The sequence below is a fragment of the Bos mutus genome, chromosome 10, assembly GCF_027580195.1.
Source record: "Bos mutus isolate GX-2022 chromosome 10, NWIPB_WYAK_1.1, whole genome shotgun sequence".
Taxonomy (NCBI): Eukaryota; Metazoa; Chordata; class Mammalia; order Artiodactyla; family Bovidae; genus Bos; species Bos mutus.
This window is the reverse complement of record NC_091626.1, coordinates 13,993,548-14,012,224: the sequence shown is the minus strand read 5'-3', so window position 1 is coordinate 14,012,224 and position 18,677 is coordinate 13,993,548. Positions and strand designations below refer to the sequence as shown.

Genomic DNA, 18,677 nt, shown 5'->3' with positions numbered 1-18,677 from the left:
CGATCCAAAAGTCTACAAATAATAAATGCTGGAGAGGGTGTGGAGAAAAGGGAAGCCTTTTACACTGTTGGTGGGAATGCAAACTAGTACAGCCACTATGGAGAACAGTGTGGAGATTCCTTAAAAAACTGGAAATAGAACTGCCTTATGATCCAGCAACCCCACTGCTGGGCATACACACTGAGGAAACCAGAAGGGAAAGAGACATGTGTACCCCAATGTTCATCGCAGCACTGTTTATAATAGCCAAGACATGGAAGCAACCTAGATGTCCATCAGCAGATGAATGGATAAGAAAGCTGTGGTACATATACACAATGGAGTATTACTCAGCCATTAAAAAGAATACATTTGAATCAGTTCTAATGAGGTGGATGAAACTGGAGCCTATTATACAGAGTGAAGTAAGCCAGAAGGAAAAACATAAATACAGTATACTAACACATATATATGGAATTTAGAAAGATGGTAACAATAACCCGTGTATGCGAGACAGCAAAAGAGACACTGATGTATAGAACAGTCTTATGGACTCTGTGGGAGAGGGAGAGGGTGGGAAGATTTGGGAGAATGGCAATGAAACATGTAAAATATCATGTAGGAAACGAGTTGCCAGTCCAGGTTCGATGCGTGATGCTGGATGCTTGGGGCTGGTGCACTGGGACGGCCCAGAGGGATGGTATGGGGAGGGAGGAGGGAGGAGGGTTCGGGATGGAGAACACATGTATACCTGTGGCGGATTCATTTTGATATTTGGCAAAACTAATACAATTATGTAAAGTTTAAAAATAAAAAAATTTAGAGGAAAAAAAAAAAAAAGAGCTACATAGAATTAAGCATTATACCAGGCATATAGTAGTCATTCAAAAAATAAAAGCTCTCATTATTAAAGAGACTGAGGATAATGGGCATTGCAGAGAGCAATGGGCAGGTAAAGCAGAAGGTGCAGCTGGAAGGTGTGTAGGGGTCTGTCTGTAGATGGCCTAACTCATCTTCAGGGGAGTGAGGGATGAAGTTTGTTAGCTAAAAGCCCAGTTTGGAAGTGGAGTTCTATGGACTTGAATTTGAGGTGATACAGGGTTCAGAGGTGCAATTCGAGAGACTCCATAGGGAAATCTGAGATAAAATGATGAGAAAATCAAGCACCAACAGCCAAGGTCAGAAATTAAACGCAAAGCAGCACGGGCAGGATTGGGATCTTGGAGAACAGCAGGGGTGGAGTGTGGATTGTGGACACAAGGGGAACAAACGAGGAGCATCTAAGGTAACGGCCCAGAACATGCCTGAGTTACGTGCAGCTTGACTGTATTCGATGGTGCGGTGTTAGGGTCTCTCAGAATGCCGTAAGAAGGGAGGCAGGCATCATAGGCTTTCCGTTCTACACTACTAGGGCTGAGGGAAGAGGGATGCCAAGACAGTGATGCATCAGGTCTGGGGTTCAACTTCTCACCTCCAGTGGCCAGGTGAAAGGTACAGTGGAGATGTTATAAAAGTCTAAGTACGAGGTATGTGAGCCTGATACAAGGCAAAGGCAATGAGGATGAGAACAGAAAGAAAGTGGCACACGGACCCATTTCAGGGGAAATTTCTGACAGGACATGGTGACTTACAGGATGTGGCAGATGAAAGAAAGAAAGAAGTGAACATCTACCAAGTTTCTGAACTGTAAGATGAGGAAGGCAGTGGTGCACTGAGAGGGGAACATGGAAAGAAGCGTAGCAGACGATGAGTCAAATCACAGTGCGGGGATCCTGAAGGTCACAACAGGGCCACCACCCAAACCTTAAACCGCTTCATTTCCTCTTTGACAATACCTATGATTCAAGCTAACAGGGGTCGCGGTGGGAGAGAAAGCAGTAAGCATCAAAAGATTCATGAATTTCATAAAACTTATCTAGCACTCACCTTTACAGCTAGTATTTTCCCACTTGGGACATGATATGCTCTGTGGAAAGAAAAAAAAAAATCACTTGGGATTACTAAACAAAATGGCTAAGGACATAATATAAATCTGAATACATCCTCAGTAAGAGAAATATGATACTTTCAGAGAACACTAATAACAGTGGTAATTTACATTTCTATTGAGGTTCATGGTTTACACAGTGATTCATTATGTACTACCTTAAAATAACTCTGAATTAATTCTGATATTATTATCCACTTTTTAGAGCCCAGAACTCTGAAGCATAGAGAAGGCTAAGCAGTTTATCAATGGTACAAGTTAATAAGAGGCAGAACTAGACATCAAACCCAAGTCTTCTGGCTCCAGATCCCTTACAGCATACTGTCACGGTATGTGGTGGTGTGTTCTCTGCTAAGCACGGTACAGAGCCACATAAGATGGGAGGTTTCCCTTTCGTTTTTCTCAATTATATATACAGATAAACTGCATCCCTACATTTCATTAAAATAATCTCAAAACACATTGGCTTAAGATATAAATTTATGTAAGAAGTCATAGAGTCACAAGGATCAAGTATGACAGTTATCTTTTTCTTAAAGCTAGCATCTCTCAGTATTTTTCAGAAAGCTACAGAACAAGGCTTCCCTGGTGGCTCAGTGGTAAAGAATCTGCCTGCCAGTGCAGGAGACATGGGTTCGATCCCTGATCTAAGAAGATCTCACATGCCATGAAGCAACTAAACCCATGTGCCACAACTATTGAGCCTGTGCTCTAGAGCCTGGGAGTCGCAACCACGGACACAGGTACTGCAGCTGTTGAAGCCTGCGCACTCTAGAGCCCATGCTCTGCAACAAGAGAAGCCCACACCCTGAAACCAGAGAGTAGCCCCTGCTTGCCACAACTGGAGAAAAGCCGACTCAGCAAAAAGACCCAGCGCAACCAAAAATAAAATAAATAAAATTACACTCTAAAAAACCTTCAGAGCCCAGTTCAAGTGATCAGATACAGTGAAATAATTACAATTTAAATCAAGCAATATGAATACATTCATTTGTGAAAAATACTAAGGGAATTATGTTTGCAGAAATAAAATACCATTACATCTCATCAAGACTTTTCGTGTGAAATGAAATGTGTGCCCATGGACTGCACTGACGGCACGTTCTGACCACCATCCAGAAACAGTACGCTTTAAATAAAGATGTCAAAACCAACCGCGTAACATAAACAAGCACTTTTTATGGCACGTTCATGTAAGTATAAAGAAACAAATTAGTTTGGAAGAACTAAAATCTTGCTCCACAAAAGATTTTACATATTAGCCAAGATCAAATTGGTCTTCTCTTAATTCAAGTAATGCTAAGGTGTAACTGGGGTAGGACAGATGTGGGTGAAAGAAATTTAGCTTCTCAGGAATTTCCCATTTTTACATGCTAAGCCGCAAACTACATTTTCCAGGCTCCCAAATTTTACTGGGTAATGACCTAGCAGTAAACATTTCTCATTTCTTTTATTGTTTTAATCGAGATTTAATTGACATGCAGTATTATATTACTTTCAGGTGTACAACATTATGATTCAATATTTGTGTATACTTTGAAATGATCACCACAGCAAATCTAGTTTACATCTATTACCACACAGAATTATTACAAAAATTGCTTATTTCATACAATAAAAACAAAACATATATTCCATCATTATTAAAAATGAAAACACCATTTTCTGTTATTTTGGTGGAAGTAATCATGTGGTTGCTCTGAAATTTTTTAACAGCTTTATTAAGGTGTGACTATATATGATAAAACTCACTTGTTTTAAACGTACAATTCAAGATTTTTAGTATGTTTACAGAGTTGTGAGGTCATTGACAAGTGTTTTTAAAGTGACTGACTTATAGAAATGGTTTAAGTATTTGTAATTTTTCACATATAAAATGTTACAAATTCAGGTACGACTAAGAAGAAACATATATCAATATGTATATATATCCATATTTAGGACTGTTCATTCAACAATTCATTCTGCTTCTCCTACTTGAGTAGACAAAGGTCAAGACAATTATGGAAGGTAAACTTAGCCTTTGCTGCTAAGTCACTTCAGTCGTGTCCGACTCTGTGCGACCCCACAGACAGAAGCCCGCCAGGCTCCCGTCCCTGGGATTCTCCAGGCAAGAACACTGGAGTGGGTTGCCATTTCCTCCTCCAATGCATGAAAGTGAAAAGTGAAAGTGAAGTCGCTCAGTCGTGTCTGACCCTCAGCGACCCCATGGACTGCAGCCTTCCAGGCTCCTCCATCCATGGGATTTTCCAGGCAAGAGTACTGGAGTAGGGTGGCAATTTTATCAATTAATTGTACAGAAATTCAGATATATATCATTAAAGGAAAGGCAAGCTTATAAAAATCATCAATTGTTCACTTTACCAGAGAATACTTTAATCTATACAGTATCTAAAGACTTTTTCTAAACACCAACCTCCCTATTATACATAAATACTATTCAATTATAAAATAACTTAAATAACTTAAAAAAATTTTATACTTTGTATAAAGTGATACACATTTTCAAAAGTGGAACCCCTGTATTATACTGGTTTTACAACAAATTACCACTTACTTTACTATCTGTGTTAACATCAGACTTTTACAATGTATGAAACTACATGTCATGATTTAATTCATGATATGTCTGAACTCATGCCATAAATTAATATAAAAAGCTTACACTGTGTTTTTTCTCAATGTATGACAGAGAAGTTGTTGGCCTAAGCCAATATGAAGTGTGATTTGAAGGCATTTAGCAACTTTATTCCAGGCAATATAATATGTAACACTTAACAATCATATACCATTTTTCTTCTCAAAGTATCATACTGTCTTCCAATGTCAACATTTAAAACATTCTATATTACAAAAACTGAAATGTAAAGATATATAATTGAATGCATACACAAGGACTCAAAACAGTGTTGTTACACTGGACAATGAGCAACACCTGGATATATGAGACTGATAGGAGTGATAGGGAAATGATTAGCAAATAATCTAGTACATACTAGATACCGTACTGGACAGTTTGGCAACTCAATTAGCTTATCAAGAAAGCTGATCTATTCCAAAAGAAGGGTCTCCTATTTCCAAGTGAATTAAAAGGGGAAACTTGATGATTTAATTACGATGCACGTTTATTCATCTGTGGAAGTTTGGGTTCAATTTCGAGCACTAAAAATGCTGTGTGGTTTGGTTTACAGTGCAATGACAGTACCAAATTAACATTTAATTTTCAAGAAGTGGAAGACAAAGGCAACGCCAGGTAGGAGTCAAGTGCATCCCTTAACTTTGCAAATGGCATTCTACCCAGAGACAGGGAATTTGTTTACTTTCAGTGGATACTGCATCTCAATTGCCTTGACCTTCCTCAACACATTAACTGTAAAGTGATTAATGAAGTTTGAATGGAGGCTCTGGTTACACCAAAAGACAACTATACACCTCTGCATTGTTTTAATTAACAGCTAACACTTCAAATTAGTTTGCTGTTGCCACAGTAATTACCTGTTCCAATGAGTGCATGAAGGAAGCACTTTTATAAGTTACTTTTAGTGCTGAGTCCTTGAGCATTCCACTTTGTGACCAGCACAGAACTTCTGGGAATAGTCCCAGCCCTTAAAATTGAGCACACAATCTATACACACTTTAGGCTAAGTAAAAGCTAAGTAGCCTGGTATAAATTTTTTGAGTATTAAAATAACAAGAAGACAAGCAAAGAGAACATCTATACTTTTCATACTTTCTTTACTTTCTCTTTCCACTTGGAACAATAGGTTCCATATAAATAAACAAAAAAGTTGGTACCAACCTTTAATTTTGGTAGTACAAATTCAGACAATGTATTGAGCAAGTCAATAATATTGAGTACTGTCTTATCTAATCCCTCCCTTTTAAGGTAGAAATATCTAAAAGCAAGGTTAAAAAACTTGTTCAAGCATACACAGTCAATGGCAAAGACAAGACTGGAACTGAGGCAGAACACATGTATTCTAGGAACTAAAAAAATATGTGGTAATGTTTAAGTTCTCTTAACTGCATTCTAGAGCAGGGAAACTCATAATTCAAAACTTACAAAGGTGCCGCCCTATTTCAATCAGGCTAAGACCATCACACTAAATCTTTCCCAGCAAGGAAGCATTCTGCAACCACTGCCAACCTGCCAGGGGAGGGAGAGGAGGGAAGGCTGTATGCTCTGAGACGCTGCCTGGGTTCTGATGCTAGCTCTGACACTTAATGTGAACATGGACTGTTATCAAACCTCACCTTGTCTCTCATGCCTTATGTCTGAAAAGGGGAAATTGGTCCCAATGTTATAGACTTGTGAGGTTTAGTGAGATAAGTAAAGCACAGAGGACAAGGCCTGGCACAGAGTAAGTGGGTGTTACACGTTAGGAAGCTAGAAAGTTTCCAGGGTAGATGGGTGTTTTAAGAGTAAAACCACTAAAACAGACTGGAAAAGCTCAGTTTTCTGCTTCTGCAAATCTCTCTTATGCACAATACTCACTCTGTTCCACAAAACATCTTTCTGCCTCAGGCCCTTTCTACCTACATCTCAGCCTGGACCACTCTTCCTTCAATATCCACTTGACTTGTTCCATCACTTCCTTCAGGTCCAATGTTACTTCTCTGACTATCCTACGTAGAACAGCTCATTCTCTCTTTCTTTATTCTTCATAGAATTCATCAACACTCTACACAATTTATTATTTGTTTCCAACCACTAGAAAGCAAGCTCTGTAAAAACAGGGACATTTTGTTGTTGTTGCTCTATATGGTATCTCCAGTGCCTAACCCTGTACTGGGCAAATTTTATAAATGTTTGTTGAAAGAATGAATAAATTGCTCTTTTAAAAAATTATTGGTTTAGATTCTAAACCTATTAATATCCAATTTTTCTTTTCTAACACACATATAAAAAACTATCCTTTAAGTATGACTTGGGCTCATGAGTTTTCACATATGCTATTTTTCCCTGCTCAGTTGCAAATATTTTCGTCCCATTATAATGTGCTACACAACCCATAAATTATTCAGATATGTTCATTTTAATTCTCAAATGAATAAGAGGTTTAAGATTATTATTATTGGGGGAGGAGCCAAGATGGCGGAGGAGTAGGACAGGGAGAACACTTTCTCCCCCACAAATTCATCAAAAGAGCATTTAAACGTCGAGTAAATTCCATTAAAACAACTTCTGAATGCCGCAGAGGACATCAGGCACCCAGAAAAGCAATCCAACTCTTGAAAGGAGGTAGGAAAAAATATAAAAGACAAAAAAAAGAGACAAAGAGGGAGGGACGGAGCTCCGTCCCGGAAGGGAGTCTTAAAAAGAGAGAAGTTTCCAAACACCAGGAAACCTTCTCACTGCCGAATCTGTGCCGAGCTTTGGAAGCACAGAGGGCAACATAACAGGAAGAAAAAATAAATAAACAATTAAAACTCAAGATTGCGAGTCCTACGGTAACTCCCCAGTGGAGAAGAGCGCAGACGCCTGCAGGCGCCATTAACAAGCGGGGCTGGGCAGGGCAGGGAGGCGGCGCGGGCTGCATCGCTTAGAGTAAGAATCTGGCCTGAATACCCTGAGCACTATCTGAGCGAAATAATTTGGGCTAACAAACCAGACTGTGGGATATCTACTACGCGATAAGCCAGCCCCAACCTAAGACCGCCAGGCCCAGCACGGAACAAAGAATTGAACAGAGATAGCGGCTGCAGACCTTCCCCTCTGGTGATAGGCAGCCAGAGCCGGAAGGGGGCAATCGCAGCCCCAGAGAGACATTATCTATAAAACTGTAAGCAGGCTTCTTTGCTAACTAAAACTTCTTGGGGTCTGGACGGTTAACATCTGCCTAAGAAGGTGCGCGGTTTTTGCGCCAGATAACCGAAAGTGGCGGGAGGCGATAAGTCGCAGCATTGGCGCCGCCAAACACCTCATCACTTGAGCTGCTCGGACCTGGGAAGAGCACAATACTCAGGCCCAACTGAGTCTGCGCCTGAGAGGACTATCCGAGTGCCTGAACCTGAGCGGCTTGGACCTGGGAGGTACATGCAACCCAGGGCCAGCCTCGGATTGTTCCCGCGGAACAACCTAGAGCCCGAGCAGTGTGGGCAGGGAGGCTACACGCGCAGTGAGCGGGGGCAGACCCAGTGTGGCTGAGGCACTGCGAGCGCACGCCAGTGTTATTTGCTTGCAGCATCCCTCCCTCCCTCCCCCCAGCGCGACTGAACAAAGAGAAGAAATACAGTTCCACCCATCAGAACACTGACACAAGCTTCCCAAACCAGGAAACCTTGACAAGCCACCAGTACAAACCCACACACAGTGAGGAATAGCCACAATAAAGAGAACTCCAAAACTGCCAGAATACAGAAAGGACACCCCAAACTCAGCAATTTAAACAAGATGAAGAGACAGAGGAATAGCCAGCAGATAAAGGAACAGGATAAATGCCCACCAAACCAAACAAAAGAGGAAGAGATAGGGAATCTACCTGATAAAGAATTCCGAATAATGATAGTGAAATTGATCCAAAATCTAGAAATTAAAATGGAATCACAGATAAATAGCTTGGAGACAAGGATTGAGAAGATGCAAGAAAGGTTTAACAAGGACCTAGAAGAAATAAAAAAGAGTCAATATACAATGAATAATGCAATAAATGAAATTAAAAACACTCTGGAGGCAACAAAATAGTAGAATAACAGAGGCAGAAGATAGGATTAGTGAATTAGAAGATAGAATGGTAGAAATAAATGAATCAGAGAGAATAAAAGAAAAACGAATTAAAAGAAATGAGGACAATCTCAGAGACCTCCAGGACAATATTAAACGCTACAACATTCAATCATAGGGTTCCAGAAGAAGAAGACAAAAAGAAAGACCATGAGAAAATACTTGAGGAGATAATAGTTGAAAACTTCCCTAAACTGGGGAAGGAAATAATCACCCAAGTCCAAGAAACCCAGAGAATCCCAAACAGGATAAACCCAAGGCGAAACACCCCAAGACACATATTACTCAAATTAACAAAGATCAAACACAAAGAACAAATATTAAAAGCAGCAAGGGAAAAACAACAAATAACACACAAGGGAATTCCCATAAGGATAACAGCTGATCTTTCAATAGAAACTCTTCAAGCCAGGAGGGAATGGCAAGACATACTTAAAATGATGAAAGAAAATAACCTACAGCCCAGATTATTGTACCCAGCAAGGATTTCATTCAAGTATGAAGGAGAAATCAAAAGCTTCTCAGACAAGCAAAAGCTGAGAGAATTCTGCACCACCAAACCAGCTCTACAACAAATACTAAAGGATATTCTCTAGACAGGAAACACAAAAATGGTGTATAAATTCAACCCCAAACAATAAAGTAAATGGCAACGGGATCATACTTATCAGTAATTACCTTAAACGTAAATGGGTTGAATGCCCCAAACAAAAAGACAAAGACTGGCTGAATGGATACAAAAACAAGACCCCTACATATGTTGTCTACAGGAGACCCACCTCAAAACAGGGGACACATACAGACTGAAAGTGAAGGGCTGGAAAAAGATTTTCCATGCAAATAGGGACCAAAAGAAAGCAGGAGTAGCAATACTCATATCAGAAAAAATAGACTTTAAAACAAAGGCTGTGAAAAGAGACAAAGAAGGTCACTACATAATGATCAAAGGATCAATCCAAGAAGAAGATATAACAATTATAAATATATATGCACCCAACACGGGATCACCGCAGTATGTAAGACAAATGCTAACAAGTATGAAAGGAGAAATTAACAATAACACAATAATAGTGGGAGACTTTAAAACCCCACTCACACCTATGGATAGATCAACTAAACAGAAAATTAACAAGGAAACACAAACTTTAAACGATACAATAGACCAGTTAGACCTAATTGATATCTATAGGACATTTCATCCCAAAACAATGAATTTCACCTTTTTCTCAAGCGCACATGGAACCTTCTCCAGGATAGATCACATCCTGGGCCATAAAGCTAGCCTTGGTAAATTCAAAAAAATAGAAATCATTCCAAGCATCTTTTCTGACCACAATGCAGTAAGATTAGATCTCAATTACAGGAGAAAAACTATTAAAAATTCCAACATATGGAGGCTGAACAACACGCTGCTGAATAACCAACAAATCACAGAAGAAATCAAAAAGAAATCAAAATTTGCATAGAAACGAATGAAAATGAAAACACAACAACCCAAAACCTGTGGGACACAGTAAAAGCAGTCCTAAGGGGAAAGTTCATAGCAATACAGGCACACCTCAAGAAACAAGAAAAAGTCAAATAAATAACCTAACTCTACACCTCAAACAACTAGAAAAGGAAGAAATGAAGAACCCCAGGGTTAGTAGAAGGAAAGAAATCTTAAAAATTAGGGCAGAAATAAATGCAAAAGAAACAAAAGAGCAAAAATCAACAAAGCCAAAAGCTGGTTCTTTGAAAGGATAAATAAAATTGACAAACCATTAGCCAGACTCATCAAGAAACAAAGGAGAAAAAATCAAATCAATAAAATTAGAAATGACAGTGGAGAGATCACAACAGACAATATAGAAATACAAAGGATCATAAGAGACTATTATCAACAATTATATGCCAATAAAATGGACAACGAGGAAGAAATGGACAAATTCTTAGAAAAGTACAACTTTCCAAAACTCGACCAGGAAGAAATAGAAAACCTTAACAGACCCATCACAAGCATGGAAATTGAAACTGTAATCAAAAATCTTCCAGCAAACAAAAGCCCAGGTCCAGACGGCTTCACAGCTGAATTCTACCAAAAATTTAGAGAAGAGCTGACACCTATCCTGCTCAAACTCTTCCAGAAAATTGCAGAGGAAGGTAAACTTCCAAACTCATTCTATGAGGCCACCATCACCCTAATACCAAAACCTGACAAAGATGCCACAAAAAAAAAAACTATAGGCCAATATCACTGATGAACATAGATGCAAAAATCCTAAACAAAATTCTAGCAATCAGAATCCAACAACACATTAAAAAGATCATACACCATGACCAAGTGGGCTTTATCCCAGGGATGCAAGGATTCTTCAATATCCGCAAATCAATCAATGTAATACACCACATTAACAAATTGAAAAACAAAAACCATATGATTATCTCAATAGATGCAGAGAAAGCCTTTGACAAAATTCAACACCCATTTATGATAAAAACTCTCCAGAAAGCAGGAATAGAAGGAACATACCTCAACATAATAAAAGCTATATATGACAAACCCACAGCAAACATTATCCTCAATGGTAAAAATTGAAAGCATTTCCTCTAAAGTCAGGAACAAAACAAGGGTGCCCACTTTCACCATTACTATTCAACATAGTTTTGGAAGTTTTGGCTACAGCAATCAGAGCAGAAAAAGAAATAAAAGGAATCAAATTGGAAAAGAAGAAGTAAAACTCTCACTATTTGCAGATGACATGATCCTCTACATAGAAAACCCTAAAGACTCCACCAGAAAATTACTAGAACTAATCAATGATTATAGTAAAGTTGCAGGATATAAAATCAACACACAGAAATCCCTTGCATTCCTATACACTAATAATGAGAAAACAGAAAGAGAAATTAAGGAAACAATTCCATTCACCATTGCAACGAAGAGAATAAAATACTTAGGAATATATCTACCTAAAGAAACTAAAGACCTATATATAGAAAAACTATAAAACACTGGTGAAAGAAATCAAAGAGGACACTAATAGATGGAGAAATATACCATGTTCATGGATTGGAAGAATCAATATAGTGAAAATGAGTATACTACCCAAAGCAATTTATAGATTCAATGCAATCCCTATCAAGCTACCAACAGTATTCTTCACAGAGCTAGAACAAATAATTTCACAATTTGTATGGAAATACAAAAAAAACCTCGAATAGCCAAAGCGATCTTGAGAAAGAAAAAATGGAACTGGAGGAATCAACCTACCTGACTTCAGGCTCTACTACAAAGCCACAGTTATCAAGACAGTATGGTACTGGCACAAAGACAGAAATATAGATCAATGGAACAAAATAGAAAGCCCAGAGATAAATCCACGCACATATGGACACCTTATCTTTGACAAAGGAGGCAAGAATATACAGTGGATTAAAGACAATCTCTTTAACAAGTGGTGCTGGGAAATCTGGTCAACCACTTGTAAAAGAATGAAACTAGAACACTTTCTAACACCATATACAAAAATAAACTCAAAATGGATTAAAGATCTCAACATAAGACCAGAAACTATAAAACTCCTAGAGGAGAACATAGGCAAAACACTCTCTGACATACATCACAGCAGGATCCTCTATGACCCACCTCCCAGAATATTGGAAATAAAAGCAAAAATAAACAAATGGGACCTAATTAAACTTAAAAGCTTCTGCACATCAAAGGAAACTATTAGCAAGGTGAAAAGACAGCCTTCAGAATGGGAGAAAATAATAGCAAATGAAGCAACCGACAAACAACTAATCTCAAAATATACAAAGCAACTCCTACAGCTCAACTCCAGAAAAATAAATGACCCAATCAAAAAATGGGCCAAAGATCTAAATAGACATTTCTCCAAAGAAGACATACAGATGGCTAACAAACACTTGAAAAGATGTTCAACATCACTCTTTATCAGAGAAATGCAAATCAAAACCACTATGAGGTACCATTTCACACTAGTCAGAATGGCTGCGATCCAAAAGTCTACAAATAATAAATGCTGGAGAGGGTGTGGAGAAAAGGGAACCCTCTTACACTGTTGGTGGGAATGCAAATTAGTACAGCCACTATGGAGAACAGTGTGGAGATTCCTTAAAAAACTGGAAATAGAACTGCCTTATGATCCAGCAATCCCACTGCTGGGCATACACACTGAGGAAACCAGAAGGGAAAGAGACATGTGTACCCCAATGTTCATCGCAGCACTGTTTATAATAGCCAGGACATGGAAGCAACCTAGATGTCCATCAGCAGATGAATGGATAAGAAAGCTGTGGTACATATACACAATGGAGTATTACTCAGCCATTAAAAAGAATACATTTGAATCAGTTCTAATGAGGTGGATGAAACTGGAGACTATTATACAGAGTGAAGTAAGCCAGAAGGAAAAACATAAATACAGTATACTAATGCATGTATATGGAATTTAGAAAGATGGTAACGATAACCCTGTGTACGAGACAGCAAAAGAGACACTGATGTATAGAACAGTCTTATGGACTCTGTGGGAGAGGGTGGGAAGATTTGGGAGAATGTCATTGAAACACGTGAAATGTCATGTATGAAACGAGATGCCAGTCCAGGTTCAGTGCACGATGCTGGATGCTTGGGGCTGGTGCGCTGGGAAGGCCCAGGGGGATGGTATGGGGAGGTTGGGAGGGAGGAGGGTTCAGGATGGGGAGCATGTGATTTTTTTAAAAAAGAATAAAATAAAATAAACAAACAAACAAAAAAAAAAAAAAAAAAAAAAAGATTATTATTATTAATTTCTAAACTAATTGTATTATAGTCAGAAAAAGTGATCTGTAAGTTACAAACTTAAGTGAGACTTGCTTTGTCCCCTAGTATATAATCAATTCTTAAGTTTTCTATACCTCTATATCCTCTCAATATGATTGATAAAGAGTGTTATATGATCATGTGATCAGCTTGTTAATGATGATGTTAAAGTCTTCTATATCTTTAATTTTTATTTGTTTCATCTATTGATTACTGAAAGACAATTCTCCTACTATGATTGTGGATTTATTAACTTTTCCTTGTCAAGCTATTTTTTTTTTTTCTCTATGTATTTTAAGGTTATGTAGGCAATGGCACCCCACTCCAGTACTCTTGCCTGGAAAATCCCATCGACGGAGAAGCCTGGTGGGCTGCAGTCCATGAGGTCGCTAAGAGTCGGACACGACTGAGGGACTTCACTTTCACTTTTCACTTTCATGCATTGGGGAAGGAAATGGCAACCCACTCCAGTGTTCTTTCCTGGAGAATCCCAGGGACGGGGGAGCCTGGTGGGCTGCCGTCTATGGGGTCGAATAGAGTCGGACACGACTGAAGCGACTTAGCAGCAGTAGCAGCATTAGCTATATACAAGCTTAAGACTATTATATATTCTTTTCTTCTATCATCATATAGTAGTCCTTTCTATCTTCATCCCTAAAATTAAAAAAAAAAAAACCCACAAAACTTTTTGCCTTAAAGTCTGCTTTGTCTTATGTTAATATAACCTCACTAGCTTTCTATTGATTAGTTTTTGCCTAGTATCTTTTCCCCAACCCTTTCCTTTCAACCTTTTTCTGTATTCATGTTTTACGAATATATTCTAAAATAGTTAAAAATAGTAGATAGCTGTATTTTTTTAAGTTCCACTTGACCAATCTACTAACTGGCAACATATATCTATAATTATTGATACATATAGATTTATTTCTACCACCTTATTCATTTACTTTTCACCTCTCTTTGTCTACTATCCTGGATTGTTATTGCTGTTTAGTTGCTAAGTCGTCCGACTTCTTAGCGACCCCACAGAGTGTAGCCTGCCAGGCTCCTCTGTCCCTGGAATTATCCTGGCAAGAACACTGGAGCGGGTTGCTATTTCCTCCTCCAGGGGATCTTCTCGACTTAATCACTGAACCCATATCTCTGAAGTCCCCTGCACTGTGCCACCTGGAAAGGCCTGATACATGTACACATATCCCCTCTCTTTTGGATTTCCTTCCCATTTAGGTCACCACAAAGCATTTAAAAAACTATTTATTTATTTGGCTGTGCCAAGCCTTAGTTGAGGTATGCCGGATCTTTTGAGCTGCAGCATGTGAGATCTAGTTCCCTGACCAGAGACTGAACTCGGACACCCCAAAATTGACATTACAGAGTTTAGCCACTGGACTACCAGGTTAGTCCCCTGCCCTCACTCTTGAATGACAGTTTAATTGAGACGGTTATTTCCTTTTTATCTTGTGAGGATACCATTGTCTTTCAGCTTTCAGTATTATTGGTGCAAATCTGCTACCCACAATTTGCTGGTCGATAAATGCCACTGAAGGTTCTTGGACAGAAGAGTGCTATGATCAGACTTTAAAATTCTTACTCTGGCTGCAGATTACCACAGCACTACGTGAAAGAGCAAGGAGCACTTGGAATGGTGTTACTACAGGCTAGGTAAGAGGGGTAGTAGGAATCTAGGTAGTATTACCAGATGTGGAAAAGGGACATAGATAGAAGACTTTGGCCAGATATAATCTATGAAACACGGGATGAGGAGGCTAAACCTAAAATTTCAAGCAAAGATCATAGAATTATGGTGTTTATTAGCAGAAAGAGAAGACTCTTATCTAGTCATCCTTAAATATATAATCCTATACTTTTTAGCTTCATGAGAGCAGAGACCACATCAACTTCATTCAACAATGCATATATAGTATCTAGCAAAATACTTAGCACATCATAGATACTCAAATATTTGTGAGATAATAATTAAATGGTGTAGTCAGGAAAGGGGAGAAAGAAAAATGAAACGGGGAACTAACAATTTCTAACAGTCCACAGAATTATTCTAATTTCTATATGTTGTATATAACATAAGCCACATTTCACAGATAATAATAGAAACAGATGTGAGGATATTAAGGTAATAAGAATTTATGAATGGCAGGTATAAGATTCAAATTCAGGTCTATTTCAATTTAATGCTTGTGTTCTTTCCAGTACAGACAGAGTATACACAGGGAATGATTTGAAATAAGTTTACTTCAGGATACTGTGAATGTTGAACGTGGAATTCAGAAGAAGAATGTACTAAAATTCCACATATTATATTCCCTATCCGATGGATTATGTTTCCCTATCTTGTGGTTGATGCCAGTTCATCCATTGGCATCAACTACTCTGATGTTTTATGATATGTCACATGTTGCTGCTAATACTGTTTTTCTTCAAAAGTGTTATATAACTTCACTAGTATATGCTTTGTTTAACTATACTGTAAACACTAATTACCAAACAATCTGTAAATTCTTAATATAGGGTCTGTATCTTATCCTATTTTATTGCAAGTTTCAAGTCAGGGTCAAGGTCCATTCTCTTCCCTGCTATATCCCCAAATTCTACCAGAGTATATGACACACTCTCCACTTAGATACCTAGTTTTCGTATTTAATAAATAATGCATACCTCCAACTGCCAAGAACAATGGTGGGCATTGTGGCTGGGGTAGAGAACAAATCAGACAAGGTTCTTGCTTTCCTGGAGCTTACTTTCTAGTGGGGCAAGACTGACAATAATCAAATAAATACACAATATGTCACGTAGCAGAACTGCAATAAAAAAGACTAAAGGTAGGGATATAGACAGTGATCAAGATTAGGGGCATTTAAAAAAAATATTATAGGTAGGAGGAAATTAAGGAATGCACCTCTCATTCAGTTATATGTGAACAGTAAAGGAGCATACCATTTAGACAGAAAAAGAGGACTGTGGGCAGAGGAAATGTTGAGTTCAAGGCCTTAAGGTGGAAGTGTGTATTTGACATGTGTGTGGAACTGGAATAAGAAAGACTAGGTGTGGGAGACAAGTCAGAAAGGTAATGGGAAGACAGATTGTTTAGTACCATTTAGACCATGGTGAGGTCTTTGGCTATTATTCTGAATGCTATAAAAAGTCACAGTAAAAAAAACATGTGGAGAGTTTATATTCAGAAAGATCATTTTGGCTATTGGGTAAAGAGAATTCTTCGTAGGAAATTAAGGACAGAAACTAGAACAGTAGCTGGGAGGCAAGAGATAATAGATGCTTAGAATATGGTGGTAGGTCAGAGGTGGTCCGCTTGCTCAAACAGCTTTGAAGAAACGCCAACAAGATTTGTGGGTTAATATAATGGATGGTCTGGGAGAAAAAGAAGAAAGAAGAATGACTGGAAACTCTCTGTCATGAGCAGCTTGTAGGACGAAGTTTCCATTTACAAAGGTTAGAAAAACTAAGAAGGAACAGATTTTAGAGGAAATGTTTGCTTTGGGTAACTTTGAAATGCCTAAGACATTCAACTGGTAATTAGATATGAGTCTGAAGTTCAGGGCAGAGGACAGGACTGGAGATATACATTTGGGCTTCATCAACATATAGATGGCATGTAAAGCCATGAAACTACAAAATCTCACTTGGGAATTTTAAAAAAATATTTTAATTTATTTATTTGGCTGCATTGGAGAAGGAAATGGCAACCCACTCCAGTACTCTTGCCTGGAAAATTCCACAGATGGAGGAGCCTGGTAGGCTACAGTCCATGGGGTTGCAAAGAGTCAGACACAACTGAGCGACTTCATTTTCTTTCTTTCTACAGTTCCTTTTGGAGAAGGAAATGGCAACCCACTCCAGTGTTCTTGCCTGGAGAATCCCATGGACAGAGGGGCCTGGTGGGCTACAGTCTATGGGGCTGCAGAGTCGGACATGACTAAGCAACTAACACACACACACACATTTGGCTACGTGTGTCTTGGTTAAAGCACATGGGGATCTACAATCTTTGTTGTGACATGTGGAATCTTCATAAGGCACATGGGATTCTCAGTTGTGTATGCAAACTCTCAGTTACAGCATATGGGCTCTAGTTCCCTAACCAGGGATCAAATCCAGGCCCCTTGCACTGGGAGCACAGAGTCATAGCCAGTAGACTACCATGGAAGTGCCTCAATTAGGAATTGAAATAAATAGAGATGAGGTATGAGGAATGGACCCGAACAACTCCAAATCCAGAAATCAGGGAGCTGAGAAGAAACCAGTAAAGGAGATGAGAAGGTACAGAACGTACGCCAGCAAGAGAACCCACAGAACAGTACTCCCAAGGCCCAGAATGTTGGTGTTACACCTCTGACACTGCCAAGTGCAGTACCTTGCTCAGGGCAGGTATCCAAAAGAACACGTGACTGACTTCAAAAGCAATATTTGGGGACAAATGCAACTAATCTTATAATTTTCTATATGAAGATGGGTCTAGTACAATACACACAAGGTTAGAGGTGTGTTAACTTTCATCTAGTTCCTAATAAGATTTTATTAAAAGATAAATCAACCCAAAAAACTAAACAGAATTTCTATAAGAATTTTTAAAAGTGTGTAAGGAAAAGGAGAAATTTGAAAATGAAATGTTAAAAAGTCCTAGATTCACATAGGACATAAGGGAGAAGCAACCTGTGTTCACATTTCAACATCTGGACTCCCACACAAATTTATGTCATGCATAAGATCAATTGCATCTGTATTTTACAATGTTTACTGAAATTATTTATGCTTAGAATTTCAAATTCTAGGAGAACCGAAAAAATATGAATCGGCCCAGATGACTCCTGTTCACAAAATAAATAACCTAGAGCTGATCATATATTTTCTGATAAAGCTTGTACAATCTCATACAATTAAAGTAGGCATCTAATTTCTATAACACTATTCTGCATATCAATTTCTAAATACTTTCTAATCAAATTATTTTCAATTATGAGAAGAATTATAATAGGGAATATTTGTGCTTCTCTAATGGTGAGGTAGGATATAATTTAAGAATGGGGGACTGACCTATGATCTGACTGCAAATATTTCATGTTTCAGCATAAATTGTAATATGACATGTGATAAGTGTCACTCTGTTAGTAAAACAGTCATCAAAATGACTAGGGAAATACGCCTCC

General features: G+C 38.5%; 1 protein-coding gene across 2 annotated transcripts in view; it reads right to left on the bottom strand.

Moving 5' to 3' along the window:
• MAP2K5 (mitogen-activated protein kinase kinase 5) overlaps positions 1 to 18,677 on the bottom strand; it is a 280,907-nt gene that overhangs the window by 180,059 nt on the left and 82,171 nt on the right. For both annotated transcript variants that reach the window (XM_005893296.3, XM_005893295.3), the window contains exon 9: positions 1,906 to 1,945. In XM_005893296.3, the coding sequence (XP_005893358.1) occupies positions 1,906 to 1,945 (40 nt within the window). The remainder of the gene's footprint in view (positions 1 to 1,905; positions 1,946 to 18,677) is intronic.